The 15,136-nt window shown below is 42.4% G+C and overlaps 1 protein-coding gene across 5 annotated transcripts in view; it reads right to left on the bottom strand.

Moving 5' to 3' along the window:
- Nucleotides 1-2,143: 2,143 nt before the first annotated feature.
- SNX25 (sorting nexin 25) overlaps nt 2,144-15,136 on the bottom strand; it is a 143,078-nt gene continuing 130,085 nt past the window's right edge. For 3 of the 5 annotated variants that reach the window (XM_089777893.1, XM_075930317.2, XM_075930316.2), the window contains 5 exons: nt 14,691-14,808; nt 11,128-11,194; nt 7,299-7,480; nt 4,592-4,692; nt 2,144-2,744 (listed from right to left, as the gene is read on the bottom strand). In XM_089777893.1, the coding sequence (XP_089634019.1) occupies nt 2,664-2,744; nt 4,592-4,692; nt 7,299-7,480; nt 11,128-11,194; nt 14,691-14,808 (549 nt within the window). In that variant the 3' untranslated portion in view covers nt 2,144-2,663. Of the gene's footprint in view, nt 2,745-4,591; nt 4,693-7,269; nt 7,481-11,127; nt 11,195-14,690; nt 14,809-15,136 lie in introns of those variants that run through there. The other 2 variants (XR_012904267.2, XM_075930320.2) reach the window with 2 other exon arrangements.

Raw genomic sequence — 15,136 nt, forward strand, 5'->3', positions numbered from 1 at the left:
GGGGTGCTGAGCAAGCCACAGGTTTGTGGATGTGAAGATGCAGGTGTTTGGGTTGGAGAGTGTGAGGGGCTCAGAGCGGGGAGGTTGGGAGAATGATGGGCTCAGGACACAGATTTGCAGTGTGTGAATGGTGCAAGTGTGTTGTGGCAGAAGACTGAGGATGTGGGGGTGCAGGAGTTTGGGGATGAGAGAGGCTCAGGACAGAGGGTTCCAGTATATGGTAGGCTCAGATTTGGGGTCAGGGTGTGGGGTACAGGAATGTCATGATGCTGTGGACAGATGAGGGCTTGGCCCCAACTGGGGGCTTGTTGGCCAGGCTTCATTTTTAAATAAAATATGTCAAACACAAAAGATTTCAGCACTGTCTTTATTTATGAGAGGGGCGGGGAACCTGTTTTGAGTTGAGGTCACTGACACACACAGAAAAGTCAGTCAGGGCCACACAAGTCAGATACAAAGACACAACCCCTCAAACCTCACTAATGTGGCCCTAACTGTGCTAGTGGGGGCAGGGGACAGGGTGCCAGTGCTGGGGCAGGGTACTTGTGGGGGTCTGGGTGGGAAGAGGGGACAGGGACTGATACCTGGGGATCCTGCAGCTGTGCGCCAAGGCCCAGGAAATGTGCAGGCTGCTCCCCCAAATCGCAGCACGGTACCTGAAACACTGGTCTGTTGCGTGCCTGATGCCTTCCTGCACGGGGTGGGAACAGGGGGAGGTGGAGTCCCGGACCACGCCAGCTGGAGCCGGCATGCTGGAGACTTTATTTCCCTGCTGCCTTCCTGAGAGGGGGAGTTCTGCGCCTTGCTCCTCCGCTCCCCACGGCAGCGTGCACTGCCCGAGCACCTGGAGCCAGTGTGCTGGGGACTTTATTCTCCTGCTGCCTTCCTGCGCCGGAGAGAGGGGGAGTCCTGGCCTGCGCCAGCCCCAACCGCTTGGGCAGCATGTGCCCTTGCTCCTCCACTCCCCACGGCAGTGAGCACCGCCTGAGCAGCGGGAGCCGACGCAGTCCCGGACCCCGACCCCCTTCCTCGCATGCAGGAAGGCAGCAGGGGAACAAAGTCCGCAGCACACGACGGACTGGTGTTTTAGATACCGTGCTGGCTTTTGCGGGAGGGGGAAGGAAGAGCAGCCCGCACACTTCTGGGACCTGGCGCGCAGCTGCAGAACTCCCTCTTACCCCGCCGGAAGGCCGCACTACCTCCGTTGTCCCTGGAGGTGGCATCAGAGCAGTGTTCATCTTGGGGGTGGGGGCCAGTGAGGGGGTGGGTCCCCCGAAAGCCTCACGATCGACCATTCGATCATGATCGATGGGTTGGTGACCACGGTTCTAGACTATAACTATCTGTCTTAATCCTTATCCATATTGGAGCCTTAGCTATTGCTATTAATACGAACTGACATCTCAACTGTCAGAAAAAGTAGCCATAGGTTACACCATGGAGCAGCCACATTATACTGTACCTTCTACTGTATCACTTTCTCCCCTGTGAGATTTGCCTATTGCTGTATTCTGGTTACATATTCTCAAGTTTTTAATTATATAGCTTTCCATCTCCAACAGAATGTAGGTAGCTCTTTAAGCTATGCTGTGGAATAGGAAACTGAAAGCTGTATTATCAGAGAAATCTTGCTGTTACAATAAACTTCACAGTAGTATATGGGTGTTGGTTTCAAAACTTAACTGTAGTCCGTCTAAATTGTAAGCCAGTTGCTCTCTCTCAAAGATACCACAGTTATATTGACTTAGTGTAAAAGAAAGTAATGATTGTTACCTACAAACATTTGATGGTATTCAGCTGTTCATGTGTTCATTACAACCATTTACATGTTTTTACACATGAATGAAAAAGCACTACACAAAGATGTATTTGTTTTACTTCCCTTGCATAAAATCAGGACTAGATTTAAAAGTTATGTGCATTTAAACACAGCAATCCTGAATAATGTCAGAGTGCAATAAGAGTGCTTTGAATGTCAGCAAATCAAGGCAGTAAGCAATTTCTAATTAGTGATTGATCAGATGCATTCCATTATGACACACTCATTCATGTGACCTGTTGGACAGACTATATAGTATGGTGAAAATATTCTCTCTGCAAGGAATGATTCAAACTCATCCACTAACTACTAATTATCATTAAATACCATAATCCAATTTTGTATTTATTGCTTACAAATGCTTCAAATTATGGTAAGTCTTTGGTAAAAATAAAATAGATAAAATTTCCACAATAACTTTACATGAAATATTGCACAACAGGGCTCTTCAATACACAAGAATAAAGGAGTATTCAAATCCTCAACGAGGAAATTAACTGTACAACATTAATTAATTTACCACTATTAAGCAAAACTTCATTTATCATAAACGTTTAAAATATTTTCTAGAGTCTTACAACTTATATTAACATTTATATTTCAGTCTGTATCTTAAACCAAAAGTATTCAAATATAACAATTTAAATAAAACTGGCAATTATACAGCATTGTTCTTCTACCCTACTACAGCATCAGATCTTTTCAAGTCTGTTTACTTCACATAAAACTGGAGAAAGAAAACTAAAAAATACTTAATAGTCCTCAGCCCTCTGTGGAAAAGAGGAAGATAAGGTTCATGTCTATTTTTACACAGACATTTCTTTAGTGGTTCACTTGTGCAGATTCAAACATGAGCAGCTTTAAGCTGCTCTGAATGAATTCTTAGCTCAGGACACAGTTCAGTTAGCAGCAGTTCCAACAAGACCTGAAAAAAAACAAAAAAAGAAAACCACTCCAGTTATGTAAAGAGCAAACAAAAATTTCTACCTCCCTTCTGAGCTGTTCTGAGAATCATAAATAATAGGGTCACCAGGTTCATACATTTCATCTTACATGGAACTATCATAAATTTCCCATATGCCAATATAATCATGCAGCGCTGTGTTATTTGCATTACCTCAAAACTGATTTCACAAAAGATGACCTAGAAAATCAGTTTCTAATCATATGAGAAAAAGGAAGCTGGAGGAGGGAGTTGTCAGTGTTGACACAATGTGCAAGATCCTCATCTGGTATTAATTGGAACAACTCTACTGAAAACATATCAGCTAAGGATCTGTCCCACTATATCCAAGAGGATCTCTATCAGGTGTAGAAAGCAGTACAGTAAACTTCCGATAATCTGGCACCTTTAGGACCCAGGGGGTGCCGGATTATCAGATATGCTGGACTATCAGAAGGGGGGGCTATGAGGGGTCTGGAGTGGGGTGGGAGGGAATGCCACCCCAGGCCCCTCATAGCCCCCCCTTACGATAGTCCGGCTCTGCCCCAGGCGTCCCTGATTCAGCCACTGCTGGTCAGCTTCAGCAGCAGCTGAATCGGGGATGCCTGCAATAGAGCAGCTGGGATGCTGCCGGGTTGGTCCCGCAGCGCCGAGGGGTGGCGCTACGGCACCAACCCAGCAGCACTCCAGCTGCTCTTGGGGATGCCTGGGACAGAGCAGCTGGGGTACTGCCCGGTTGGTCCCGTAGAGCTGCCCCTCGGGGCTGCGGGACCAACCCGGCAGCAACCCAGCTGCTCTTGGGGATGCCTGGGGCAGAGCAGCTGGAGTGCTGCCGGGTTGGTCCCGCAGCGCGGAGGGGCAGCGCTACAAGACCAACCCCGCAGCACCCCAGCTGCTCTGCCCCAGGCGTCTGGATTCAGCCTGCTGTTGAAACTGACGCTGCTGGTCAGTTTCAGCAGCGGCTGAATCTCGACACCTGGGGCAAACCAGCTGGGGTGCTGCCGGGTTGGTCCCGTAGCAGCTCTGCCCCGGGCTTCCTGGAATCAGCCGCTAATCTGTTTCAGCAGCAGCTGAATTGGGGACCCCTGGGGCAGAGCACCTGGGATCCTGCCGGGTTGGTCCCACAGCACCGTCCTTTGGTGCTATGGGACCAACCAGGCAGCACTCCAGCTGCTCTGCCCCAGGCGTCCCCAAGAGCAGCTGGGGTGCTGCTGGGTTGGTCCCGCAGCCCCAAGGGGCAGCGCTACGAGACCAACCCGGTAGCACCCCAGCTGCTCTGCTCCCGGCTTCCCAGATTCAGCTGCTGGTCAGTTTCAGCAGCAGCTGAATGGGGAAGCCTGTTCGGCTGGCCCAGCACTTCCGGGTTCCTGATGGTGCCGGACCATCAGGAGTCCCGGAGCATTGGATGCCAGACTAATGAAGTTTTACTGTACTAAGTTGTATTTCTGTCTGAACCAGAAGTTTCTTTTTTATAAACATTTGTTCAACATGCAAAATTAGAAAGTTTAAATGACAATTTAAATGCAGATTTTTGTAACATCCCTTTACTGGGAAAAGAATCATTAAAAACTTTGTAAACCTTCTAAATATAATAAATCTCTGCAAGAAAGCAATTTCTTGTTTATATGCATGTTGACATTTCTAAGCCTACCAATTATTTTTATTGTCATAACACCTAGGAGTCCTACTGATGGACTAGGACCAATTGTGCCAGGCACTGTACAAACAAAGAAGATAAAGACAGTCTTTAAGGTTCTAATATTGAGCCATTAGAATATTCAGAACTTAGTAGGCTAATCAAATTCACAGAGAACACTCTGGTTACTCACATATAGTAGATGCTTATTGGCTCTAGTTTCTTGCAGTGCATTGAACACTTTGATTATACCATGACGGGCATTTTGTTGTCCAACAAGGCTTTGCAGAGCATCTGCAACAAACATTTTAGATTATATTTTTATACTGATGTTGATAAAAAATTATCTGCTTACAATTACTCAATGGCAACTACACCAAAAGATACCACATAACATAACAGGGACGAGAATTATACTGATAAGCAAGAAACTGAAGTACACACTTAACTTAAAACATATAAGCTGTCAATGAATGAGACTACTTGCGTGCTTAAAGTTAGGCATATGATTAAGCATCTGCATCAAATATCTTTACAATCAGAATTTTGTTAATGCTGTTTTGGTTACACCCAGTAATTGCTATGATCAAAGATATACACTGGGCATATTGGGTGTTTAGCAGAACAGAGCACCAGGCCTGTATTCTCATATTATTCAGATATTCACATACTGTGCACAACATAACTGTAGATACGTGATACCATTAAGAAAATTAGTCAAAAATATCAGTATCTGATCATCTGAACAAGTTATTTGAAGGAGACATGTACCTCAGTTTTGTCACAGTGCTGTCTCTTAATATTAAAAAGCCTACATATCCCCAAATACAGAGCAATAAAAACATTTCTAAATGAATAACTAGGGCTTTCTTGGTTGACCATTAGCAACATGTGGCACATTCTGTTTTGTTATATAAACATAATCTAAAACAACCTGTGTTTTTCATGAAGAAACTATGTTCAACTATTTTATTTAAGCCAAGTACAATGTACCAAAAGCCAAATATGATGTTCTTTATACTATATTTCAAATATTTTCAATGCACATCTTGGGCTACGTCTACATTGGCCCCTTTTCCGGAAGGGGCATGTTAATTTCACGAGTCGTAATAGGGAAATCCGCGGGGGATTTAAATATCCCCCGCGGCATTTAAATAAAAATGTCCGCCGCTTTTTTCCGGCTTTTAGAAAAGCCGGAAAAGAGCGTCTACACTGGCCCCGATCCTCCGGAAAAAGCGCCCTTTTCCGGAGGATCTTATACTTTGAAGTAGGAATAAGATCCTCCGGAAAAGGGCGCTTTTTCCAGAGGATCGGGGCCAGTGTAGACGCTCTTTTCCGGCTTTTCTAAAAGCCGGAAAAAAGCGGCGGACATTTTTATTTAAATACCGCGGGGGATATTTAAATCCCCCGCGGATTTCCCTATTACGACTCGTGAAATTAACATGCCCCTTCCGGAAAAGGGGCCAATGTAGACGTAGCCCTTGTGTTGTGTTTTGTCTGTTGAACATAAATTTAAAATTACTGAAAAGTGTGTGTAACAGAGAGATTAGTGAAGCAGTCGAATATATCATTGAAGCCTACTTTCCCAAGGTGATAAAGAAATCAGGTAGTAGGGTATTTAGGGTATTAGGCTAAAATTTGAAATCCATCTTTACAATTATCAGCAACAGCCACATCTCCTGAGCTCTCATTGCCAGGACACATATCTCTATCAAGAAATGTAATTAACTTTAAAGGAGGAAAAGATTAACTTAAACTTTGCCTACAATGAAACATGGTGTAACAGGAAGCTATATGGAAATGGCTAGGTCATCCTCAGAAGAGGAAGAAGCTGCAAGTAAGTATTGGCTTGGAAACTATATTATCAACTAAGGGTGTATAGGATAGTAATTTCAAAGAAAAGGAAAATGTGTGTGCTCTACTTTTGTGCAAGGTATGTGATAGCAATAGGAATGGCTCATACAGCGTGCTGAGACCATGTCTACAAAGTAAAGCCAAGAAGATCTAACAGGTGAGCAGCACTTCTGAAAATCAGGCCACTTAGGTTAGTTTCTTAAACCCAAATAGCTCATAAATCAGAGCGTGAAGAGTTGTGCCTAAAATATTCTGTACTTTGACTGAATGGAAAGAGATGTTAATCTGTAGGACAAGTTTAATGTATTAGCTAAACTGCTCAGAAGAGGTTAGAACATGGAATTCAGAAAGAGGAATTCTGGATTTTTTTTCTTGATCCTATCCCTAAATTGTTGTATTTGGCACTGGAAACGTTTAAACTCTCATCTTACCATCTGACGGGGGATGGCAAGTGGCATGAGTGCAGGTCAGAGTAGAAGAGGGTGGCCGTGCAGCCAGAGAGAAGTGGTGCTTTGAAAGGAAAACTGCCACTTTTTTCCAGCTGGCAATTGTGTTACAGTTCCCTGCTCCTTCTGAGTTTTCTGATCCACGCTTACACCACTCACCATTACCTGGTAAGCGAGGATGAGGTGCAGACTGTGAGGGGAAAGGAGCCACTGGACCCCATATGGAGCCTGCAACTGCATTGGTTACCATGAAATTTGGGGCAATGTGGTGCCCCAAGCAGCTGTGTGTTTTGTTTATCAGTAGGGGACAACCTTCTGGAAGAGGCTGATTCTGAAATCTCAGCTAACGGAGAAGAGTCAAATCCTACAGGCCTCACTACCATTTTTTAAAATGTTGTTAGAGGTGGGCATAGAAGTCCGATTCTGCACTGAACAGCACTGCAATTTGCCTTCTAGAGGTGCTAGGATTAAGATTGTGCCTGTTTTCAGCATTAGAAGGTATGATCTATACTGCAAAGAGAAAAGTGTAGGGCTAGCCTTTGTTTGTTCCAAGTGTGGTTATGTAGCTCACCTGGAATGAAACACAGATGATGGGCTCACCTGGAATGTTTTCAAGTAGTTTTTGCTGTGCTCTCTGTTTTGTCTCCTGACTTTGCTCTTCACTTTTGGATCTTGTTGGGGCTGCTAATTTTCCATTTGGCCAGAAAGCATCTCGGAATACACTGATGTAGTAAACAAGCATTGGCTCGCTGAATATCCAGCTTACTGTGTCACGTATTTGTCTTTAAAAAGAAATGACTGTGTCATTAGTCATACAGGGCGCCCCCACTATAAGTCGCTCCGGCATACATCCATTCCGCACTAAATTCGTTGATGCTTGTAGGAATGGATGTGTTATACGGCCTCCCATTCCCCACTCTTAAGTCACACACACACAAAAAATTGTGCAAATGGAAGTCAGCCGCAGGGAAAAAATTCCCTGCTTTAAGTTGTTTTGCTATAAGTCCAAGTTTTTTGGAACGTATCTTGGATTTATAGTGAGGACGGCCTGTACCTCAGATGTTACACAAAAAGAAATAGTGGAGGCCACAACCAATTTTATAAAACTGTACCAATTTATTATTTCAGTTGATTTGGCTACTGCCCCCCACTTCCTATTATGTTATGTGCACTCTGATTGGAAATGAAACTTGAGTTGCTCCAAATGTCTGATACAGGAGTACGGAAAAGACGGAACTCAGTGCAATGTAAGGAACACACATATTTACACGAGTGGACCATAACATTACATCAGGGCCATATACAAATGCGCCCTCCTTAGGAGAAGCAGAGGAGTGGGAAAATCTGCACCGATAAGCAAAATAGTAGTTGGGAACCACAACTTGATAGCATGGGCATAAGTTCCAGACAGATAAAACAGGATGAAGCTTTTTCTAGAAAAGTACCCTGAAAACGCCTTAATCAACTGTGCTACAACCATGCAAACTGAGAGCTAGTAACCTCCTGCTGGGGCTAACTATTATCTCAGGCACCCTTCACTTAAAGAGCTCAAGTTCTGGGATATACAACCAGCTCCAAAGCAAGGACCTACCATCAGGGCCATCCCTAGGGGAGTGCAGGGTTTGGGACAAATCAGCCTATATTGGCCCTCCTTAACATATTTTATACAGATGAAATCTAGTTATAGTGAACCTAAAGGGCAGCTATAGGTTAAATAGTGATAGTGCCCAGCTGTATGATTAGCTATATTGTACATATGTATAATTACAATGAAGCTCCTATAATAAAACTCACCACGAGGAAGCCAGAACTCAAGACATCTCAGGTGTCCGGTATTCTCTGAATATTTTTACCGGACAGGAGCTGAAAATACCAGACTGTCCGGGTGAATACCGGACACCTGGCAACCATACCCTGAGGTGTACATGTAATTAGCATTACATGGAAAAGATTACAACCACCTTCATCTTTAATATGGTGATATGGCCTTCAGAGATAGAATGGAGATTTTCAGAGACACAAATGGGAGGTAGTCAATGAGAGGGGAATGACTTTCTTTTTAAAAATGACTCCAGGTTTATGTAGGAGTAACATCAGGCATTCTTCAACTTGTCAAGAATTTTTCAATTTTAGTGTGGACCCCATTTAAAGAGAGAGAGAGAGAGAGAGAGCAGCCCATAGACTACTTCTCTTCTATTCACTATTGCTGAACATCCCTTAATCACTATGGCAATTGCTTAGACAGAAAAGTCATTATTGAATAAATATTTAGGGAAAAATCCTTATCCCATCTCTGGACCCTTTACTCATAAAGTGACACAGATGTATTTGGCTGGGAGGATTTTCCCAGGGAAAAAAAACCTGTGGAAGACTGCTATAAGGCTGCCTTCTGAGGACCATCTAGCAAACCCTGACACAGGTGGTTTACCAGGGATGGAGGCCCAATATGCAGCACTGAAGAGATTCCAATCAAAGCTGTGACCTACAAAACAATTAAGGATGCTGCCGTAATTCTGGAAGCCTCCCAAAAGTATCTAAATCAGGAGTAGGGAACTTAAGGCCCAGGGGCAAAATGTGGCCCCCAGCTTGCCTAGATCCGGTCCCCGAGGCTTGGGACTCCCTCCTAACATTGGGGAGCCCATGCTGGTGCTCCAGCTCCTCCCTGCCATCTTCTCAAAGGGCTGGAGCACACAAAAGTCTACTAGCTTGGGCCCCGCAAGGCTCTGGTGTGCAAGGGGAATGTGACGAGTGTCCTTCCCCTTCTCAGTTAGGGGTCACATCAGTGTGAGGGGTTGTTTTCATTTGGTTGGTTGGTTAGTTTGGTTTTTTTGCTTCTCACTTGTGCGTGGACTCCTGATTGACAGCGGCCTCCAACCCAAATTTTGTGGGCCATGGAGAAGCCCAGAACGGAATGGGTAAAAAGATAGTTTAAAGCCATCTTAGCCTCCACCCATCCTTCCTGGGACACACCTTCAAGAGGTGCAGTGCAGGCTCTCATCTTTTCAGGATATTAGCTGTCTTTTATGCAATTTAGCATTGAAACCAAGGGGGAGAGCTAGCACAATGTAGCTAACCAGCTCCTGATGTACCACTAGCAAGCGCACCATGGTCTACAATTTGTTAACTTTGGACTTAGTTTTCTTATGTCCCCTCTGATGGCTTTATACCAATAACTTTCCCCAAACCAGCAAGATGAGAGATATTTAAATATAATGTTCAAGATTTAGAAGTTTAACACAACAATGCAGAGTAACAAATTATCTCATTTTTGTAAGGTTTTTAAAAGCTTTTTTAGACCCTTAACTGGTGATTAAACCATGCAAGGATCCATGGAAAGCAAAAACCAAGATTTGCTGATGCCAAATTTCTGATCTATCAAATGACTAACAGGCGCTTACATTGGCAGAGAGACTGTATTAGTCAACTTTTTTTAACCAAGAAAGGACAAGTTTTTTCCACAGTAGTTTCCATGAAGAGATTTCCAACTGTTTACTCAGCTCTGTGATGACCACATAGCATGGGCCTAAACCTCATGACAACATGGAAAAGTCTTCTTGGACTAGTAGACCACACTAATGAAAACGGACAATTTGGCTTACCAACAATGGTTATATGTTTTACCTTACAAATAAATGACATTCATCCTCCTCTCTATTTAACATTGTTTCTATCATTTAGGTAAATTTATAGCCTCTTCTACAATGGAACAGCTTAATATAAAAATCTAATTTTAGCACTAGAGAAAATATTTGTGGGTTCACAAGAAAAGCAGACAGACCCAGAAAATAAAAGCCACTCAAACCACTACTATATGTTTAACTCCTTCACAAAATACAGGATAGTATCTAAGGAGCTATGTGGTGCTAATTCACTCTGAAGAAAAAATGAACTGTCCATTTCTATAGCTTGATGCCCATTTCTCATCAGTGAAATATATTTACTCTTTTGTAATTTAATTCCCCAAGTGCCAAATCCCTATGAGCCAATCTTGATTTCAGAATTGTGGTTTAGATTATATGAACAGAACCATAATGCCACACACCTGCCTCAATAGATGGGAAACTTGATGGGACCAGTAGTGATTGGGACAGCCCCATTGGAAATGGGGAGGAAGAGCACACATGTTGGGGAAATGCCAGGTGACCCTTATTCCTCTCTAGGCTCTATCTACCCATTGGTCAGCCAGAGAAGAAGGAAGGATGACTGGCCCCTAACTCTCCCATTTCAGTCCTTGGGAGCTCCTTCTTAATCCATATTCCCAGTCTATGTTAGATTCACCTCTGAACAACATAAGAATAAACTTAATTTTAAGTCCCAGCAAGATAAGCATGTTCATAACTATATGAACAGTGTCTACAAATATTTTCAGTCTGCTGTAGTTATTTATTCATACAGTAATGATTCCAGAATCAGAGTTAAAGCAACTTACTTGTTGATAGTTCTTCCAAAAGTGACTTGTACTAGTGCAATTAGTGTCTTTCTGACCCACTTAAACACTAGAACAACGAAAAAGGAAAGAAAAGACCAGATATTCAGTAACACTATAGTTTTCACAATCATGACCCAAAAACTACAATACATGTATCTATTATCTGTATTGTTTCACTTTTCAAGGTTTACATATATAGTTCTTTCACTTCTGAATTTTTTCCCCTGTCTGTCCTGCCTGTTATTTTTGGGCTACTTTACTAGCTCCTTCAACTTTTAGAAAAAATAAAGGTGACTGCACTGGATTGCAAGAAATACACTTTTTAGATTAGTGATATTTATTTTTGCTGTGTCTTGACAGCAGCATTTCAATTTCAGCTAGAGATTAAATCACAACCACATATTAAGAGTTATCATTGTTGTTCACATCCAGCTCCATTCTAAACCTGTGTAGTTTCCTGCCCCAGAGTTCATGGAATAAAGGAGACTTTTCTGGGGATTGTTTGTAATTCATCACTATCATTTTAATAAAAGATTAAAGAAATATCTAACACAGTGGGTTGGAATAGTGTAAGCACCCAAAATCATTAAAGTAGCAGAAGCAACTATCATATAAAACAAAATATATGCAGTGAGTTTTCTCCCTGAATAAGCCTCAACTACCCTGTACTACTGAAAAGAAAAATAAAAGCCTTAAAAATCCATTCAACAAACTGGTCATTATAGAAACCATTCAAATTTCTCAAACTCTGGTCACTTCTCTTCTCTATTGATCTGCATCTCAAAAAATTAAATAGAAGTTCTCCTCTTGCAGAAAGTGAACTGCACAGAAAATGAATAAGTTAGGTTCATGGGACAGTCTCTTCAAAATGTGCATAAGTATCAATTAACAAAGTTCTATAATTACTTTGTTTCCTTACAGTTAGAGTCTTCCAGTCAATAGGTTCAGCCATTATGTTAGTCATTTTTTCATGACTAACCATGCTGAAGCTAAGTTATGGGAGCTTTCTTTGCCCAGAGATAGACTAGCCAGAAAAAAAATGCTGTAGTACTGTAGCTCTTTGACTGATAAAAGGCCTTTTGCTGCTATATTCCAACTTGGCCAATAAAAATGTGTGGGACATTGAACAGTAGCTTAACTTTTGTCCTATTGAAGCCAGTAGTAAAACTCCCATTGGCTTCAGTAGGAATAGAATTAGGCCTATACTGAGCCTAACTGTGATCTACCCTTAACTAACAGAGGAAATGCTGAAAGATCTAAGCTTACACTTAGCATCTTGCATGACTTGATTCAATTGTGCCACCTGTCTATTAGGAGCTACCTAGCAAAAGTCCAAAAATAGAGATTAAAAATAAGGAACGTCAAGTGTTGCCACCAAGTTACGAGAAAAAATACCTAGGCCCTAGGGTATAACTGGTAATAACACAGAAAGAGCTATAGTAAATTAGAATCAATAGTTCAGGTTTTCAATTTATAGAACTAGAAAACAGGAGGAGAGAGTGTTAATATTCTGGAACATGATGTCTAGTGAATTTATACACTACAAACATTGAAGCCAAAGTAGACTTAGATTGTTCTTCCTTTTAATAGAAAGATGAACCCTGATTGTTCCAATGATAGCTTCTCTTTATTCTTTAGGGCAGTGGTCACCAACCAGTAGATCGGGATCTACTGGTAGATCTTGGAGCCTCTGACAGGTGATCCTGACTGGTTTGGCCATTTGGATATCAAGTGCTGGCCCTTCAGCTGCTCCTCCCTCCCACTGCTGAACATCTCTACCCCTTTGCCTTGGAGCTATTCCCCCAGGAGCCTCCTGCTTGCTGTGCAGGGCAGGGAAGGGAGAGGAGGGCACCAACGTCATGGTCCCCCTTCTTCCACCCTGTATCCTCTCTCCACAAAGCGGGGGCGGGGGGTACAACAGGACTAGGGTTAGAGCAAGTTTGCTGGCTGCTTTTGGGAGTGGTGCAGGGCCAGGACAAGTGTGAACCTGCCTGCCTTAGCCCCACTGCACCATCATCCAGAAGCCACCTGAGGGAAGCAGAGCCAAACTGGAGTCCACATCCTAAACCACTATCCAAATCATGACCCACCTCCTGTACCTCAAGCCCCTGCCCTAGCCCTGGGTCCCCATGCATCCAAACACCCTCCCAGGGCCTGCACCTAGAACCCCCTCCTGAAACCCAAATACCTGCCCCAAGCTCAGCTCAGAGCACCTCATGCACTAAATCCTTAACCCAAGACCAGAACCTACATCCCAACCCTCTGCCCAAGCCTGGTGAAAGCGAGAGAAAGTGGGGGAAGGAGGGAGGACAGAGTGAGCAGGGGCGTGGCCTCAGAGAAGTGGGGCAAGGAGCACAAAGGAGGTGGGACAAGGATATTTGGGTTTGAAGTAGATCTTGGATTGCACTTAAATTGAAAAAGTGATCTTGTGCTTAAAAAGGTTGGAGACCACTGCTTTAGGGATAGCTGGGGACTTATATCAAGTTTAGATCATAGGAAGGGATTATTAAACCATTTTCACATTTTGTATATTTGTAGAAACATGCAAAGAACTACACTGTTAATTTTTTGGTTTATATTGGAAAGTTTTCATTTTTAAGAATATATAATCTAAATGTTTACATTAGTTATTACCTAGCATTACTTCCTAAGCCTTTTTCCCTCATGTGTATTTCTATCAGTAGGATATATGAAATTAATCAATAGCACTGAAATTCTGGATACATTTTCAAAAAGAAAAAAAGGCAGCTTCTTGTCATCAAGAATAAATGAAGGAAACAATCTGAGTATTTGCGGCTAACTATAAAATTCTCAGTTAATTTTCACCCTTTTAGCAATGGTGTCTTGGGAAAGATCTGCATTTGCAAATATCTCCAACTGGTGTATGTAATTAGGGCACTTTGAAAAGTGTGATATCGTAGAACAGCTGCTCTGAAAAGGAAATTAAGCAAACTGTATGTTTGGAAAGATACAGCTGCATCATCTAGTGGACATAAATTAGTTCTATTTGATACGTCTGTCCATGACCTGATCGTGTAGCCATTACTCACACATGTAAGGAATGAAAGATCCAGCATCAAAGGAGTTGATATTTCTACCATTAGTTTGCTTCAGGCCTACTATGTACCTTAGATATATGTGGAGCAATAAGGGATGTGGAAGTTATGTTGCTTTGACACATGCATGTTCAAACTATTAAACTATTTACTTTCCTTTTCCTTCTAATTAGTTCATTATAAATGCAGTATACAGACATAAAAGCATACTCTGATTTTTGCTTGTGTTTTGGAAATATAGAACTTTTTCAAACAGAGGTGCAGCTTGCCAATATTGAATGCAAAATTCACAACCTGTTACAATCTTATGACTGGGAGCTAAATCCCAGAACAGTCAAAGAACTGTTACAATTTCCAAAGAAATCAGTATTTTACATTGCAAAAATATCTCAACTCATGAAAATGGTAGGAAAACAGAGATTTTTTTCATGTCTGAAAAAACAGTATTTCATAGCATTTTTCTAGACCAACTGAAACCACTAATGAGCAAACAAGTTCAAAGCTTACTTCCTCGCAGCTCAAAAATTTCTCCAATCAGCATGAAGCATGGCTCAGCAAGAGCATCTCGTTTCCCATCCACATCGTCTCCATAGTCTGACAGGTCACTATCTTCTTCTGTCTCTTCCTAAAATAGCAGTGCAGGTACAATATTAAAGGCAGCTGTTAAGGGTCCTTAATCTGAGACCTCCTTTCCCTCCCAACTACCTACTTTATGAACCTAAACCCACCTCTCATTCGTAATGGTGCAATATACTAATAATTCTGTTTTTCCTATTATTTGGTTTGGTCTTGACAGCTAAAAAATGTATTCTAAATTTAGAGTCCTTTTTCAAGGAGCTGTATAAACAGTACAGATCTCAAACAGCTCCAGTGTATCATTCTGCAAACAGTAATAAAGAAGAATATTTCTAGCCTAACAGATTTGAAGAATGTGTGGAATGACCTAGAATGGA

This window comes from Pelodiscus sinensis, chromosome 4 (assembly GCF_052426305.1).
Source record: "Pelodiscus sinensis isolate ZL-2025 chromosome 4, ASM5242630v1, whole genome shotgun sequence".
Taxonomy (NCBI): domain Eukaryota; kingdom Metazoa; phylum Chordata; order Testudines; family Trionychidae; genus Pelodiscus; species Pelodiscus sinensis.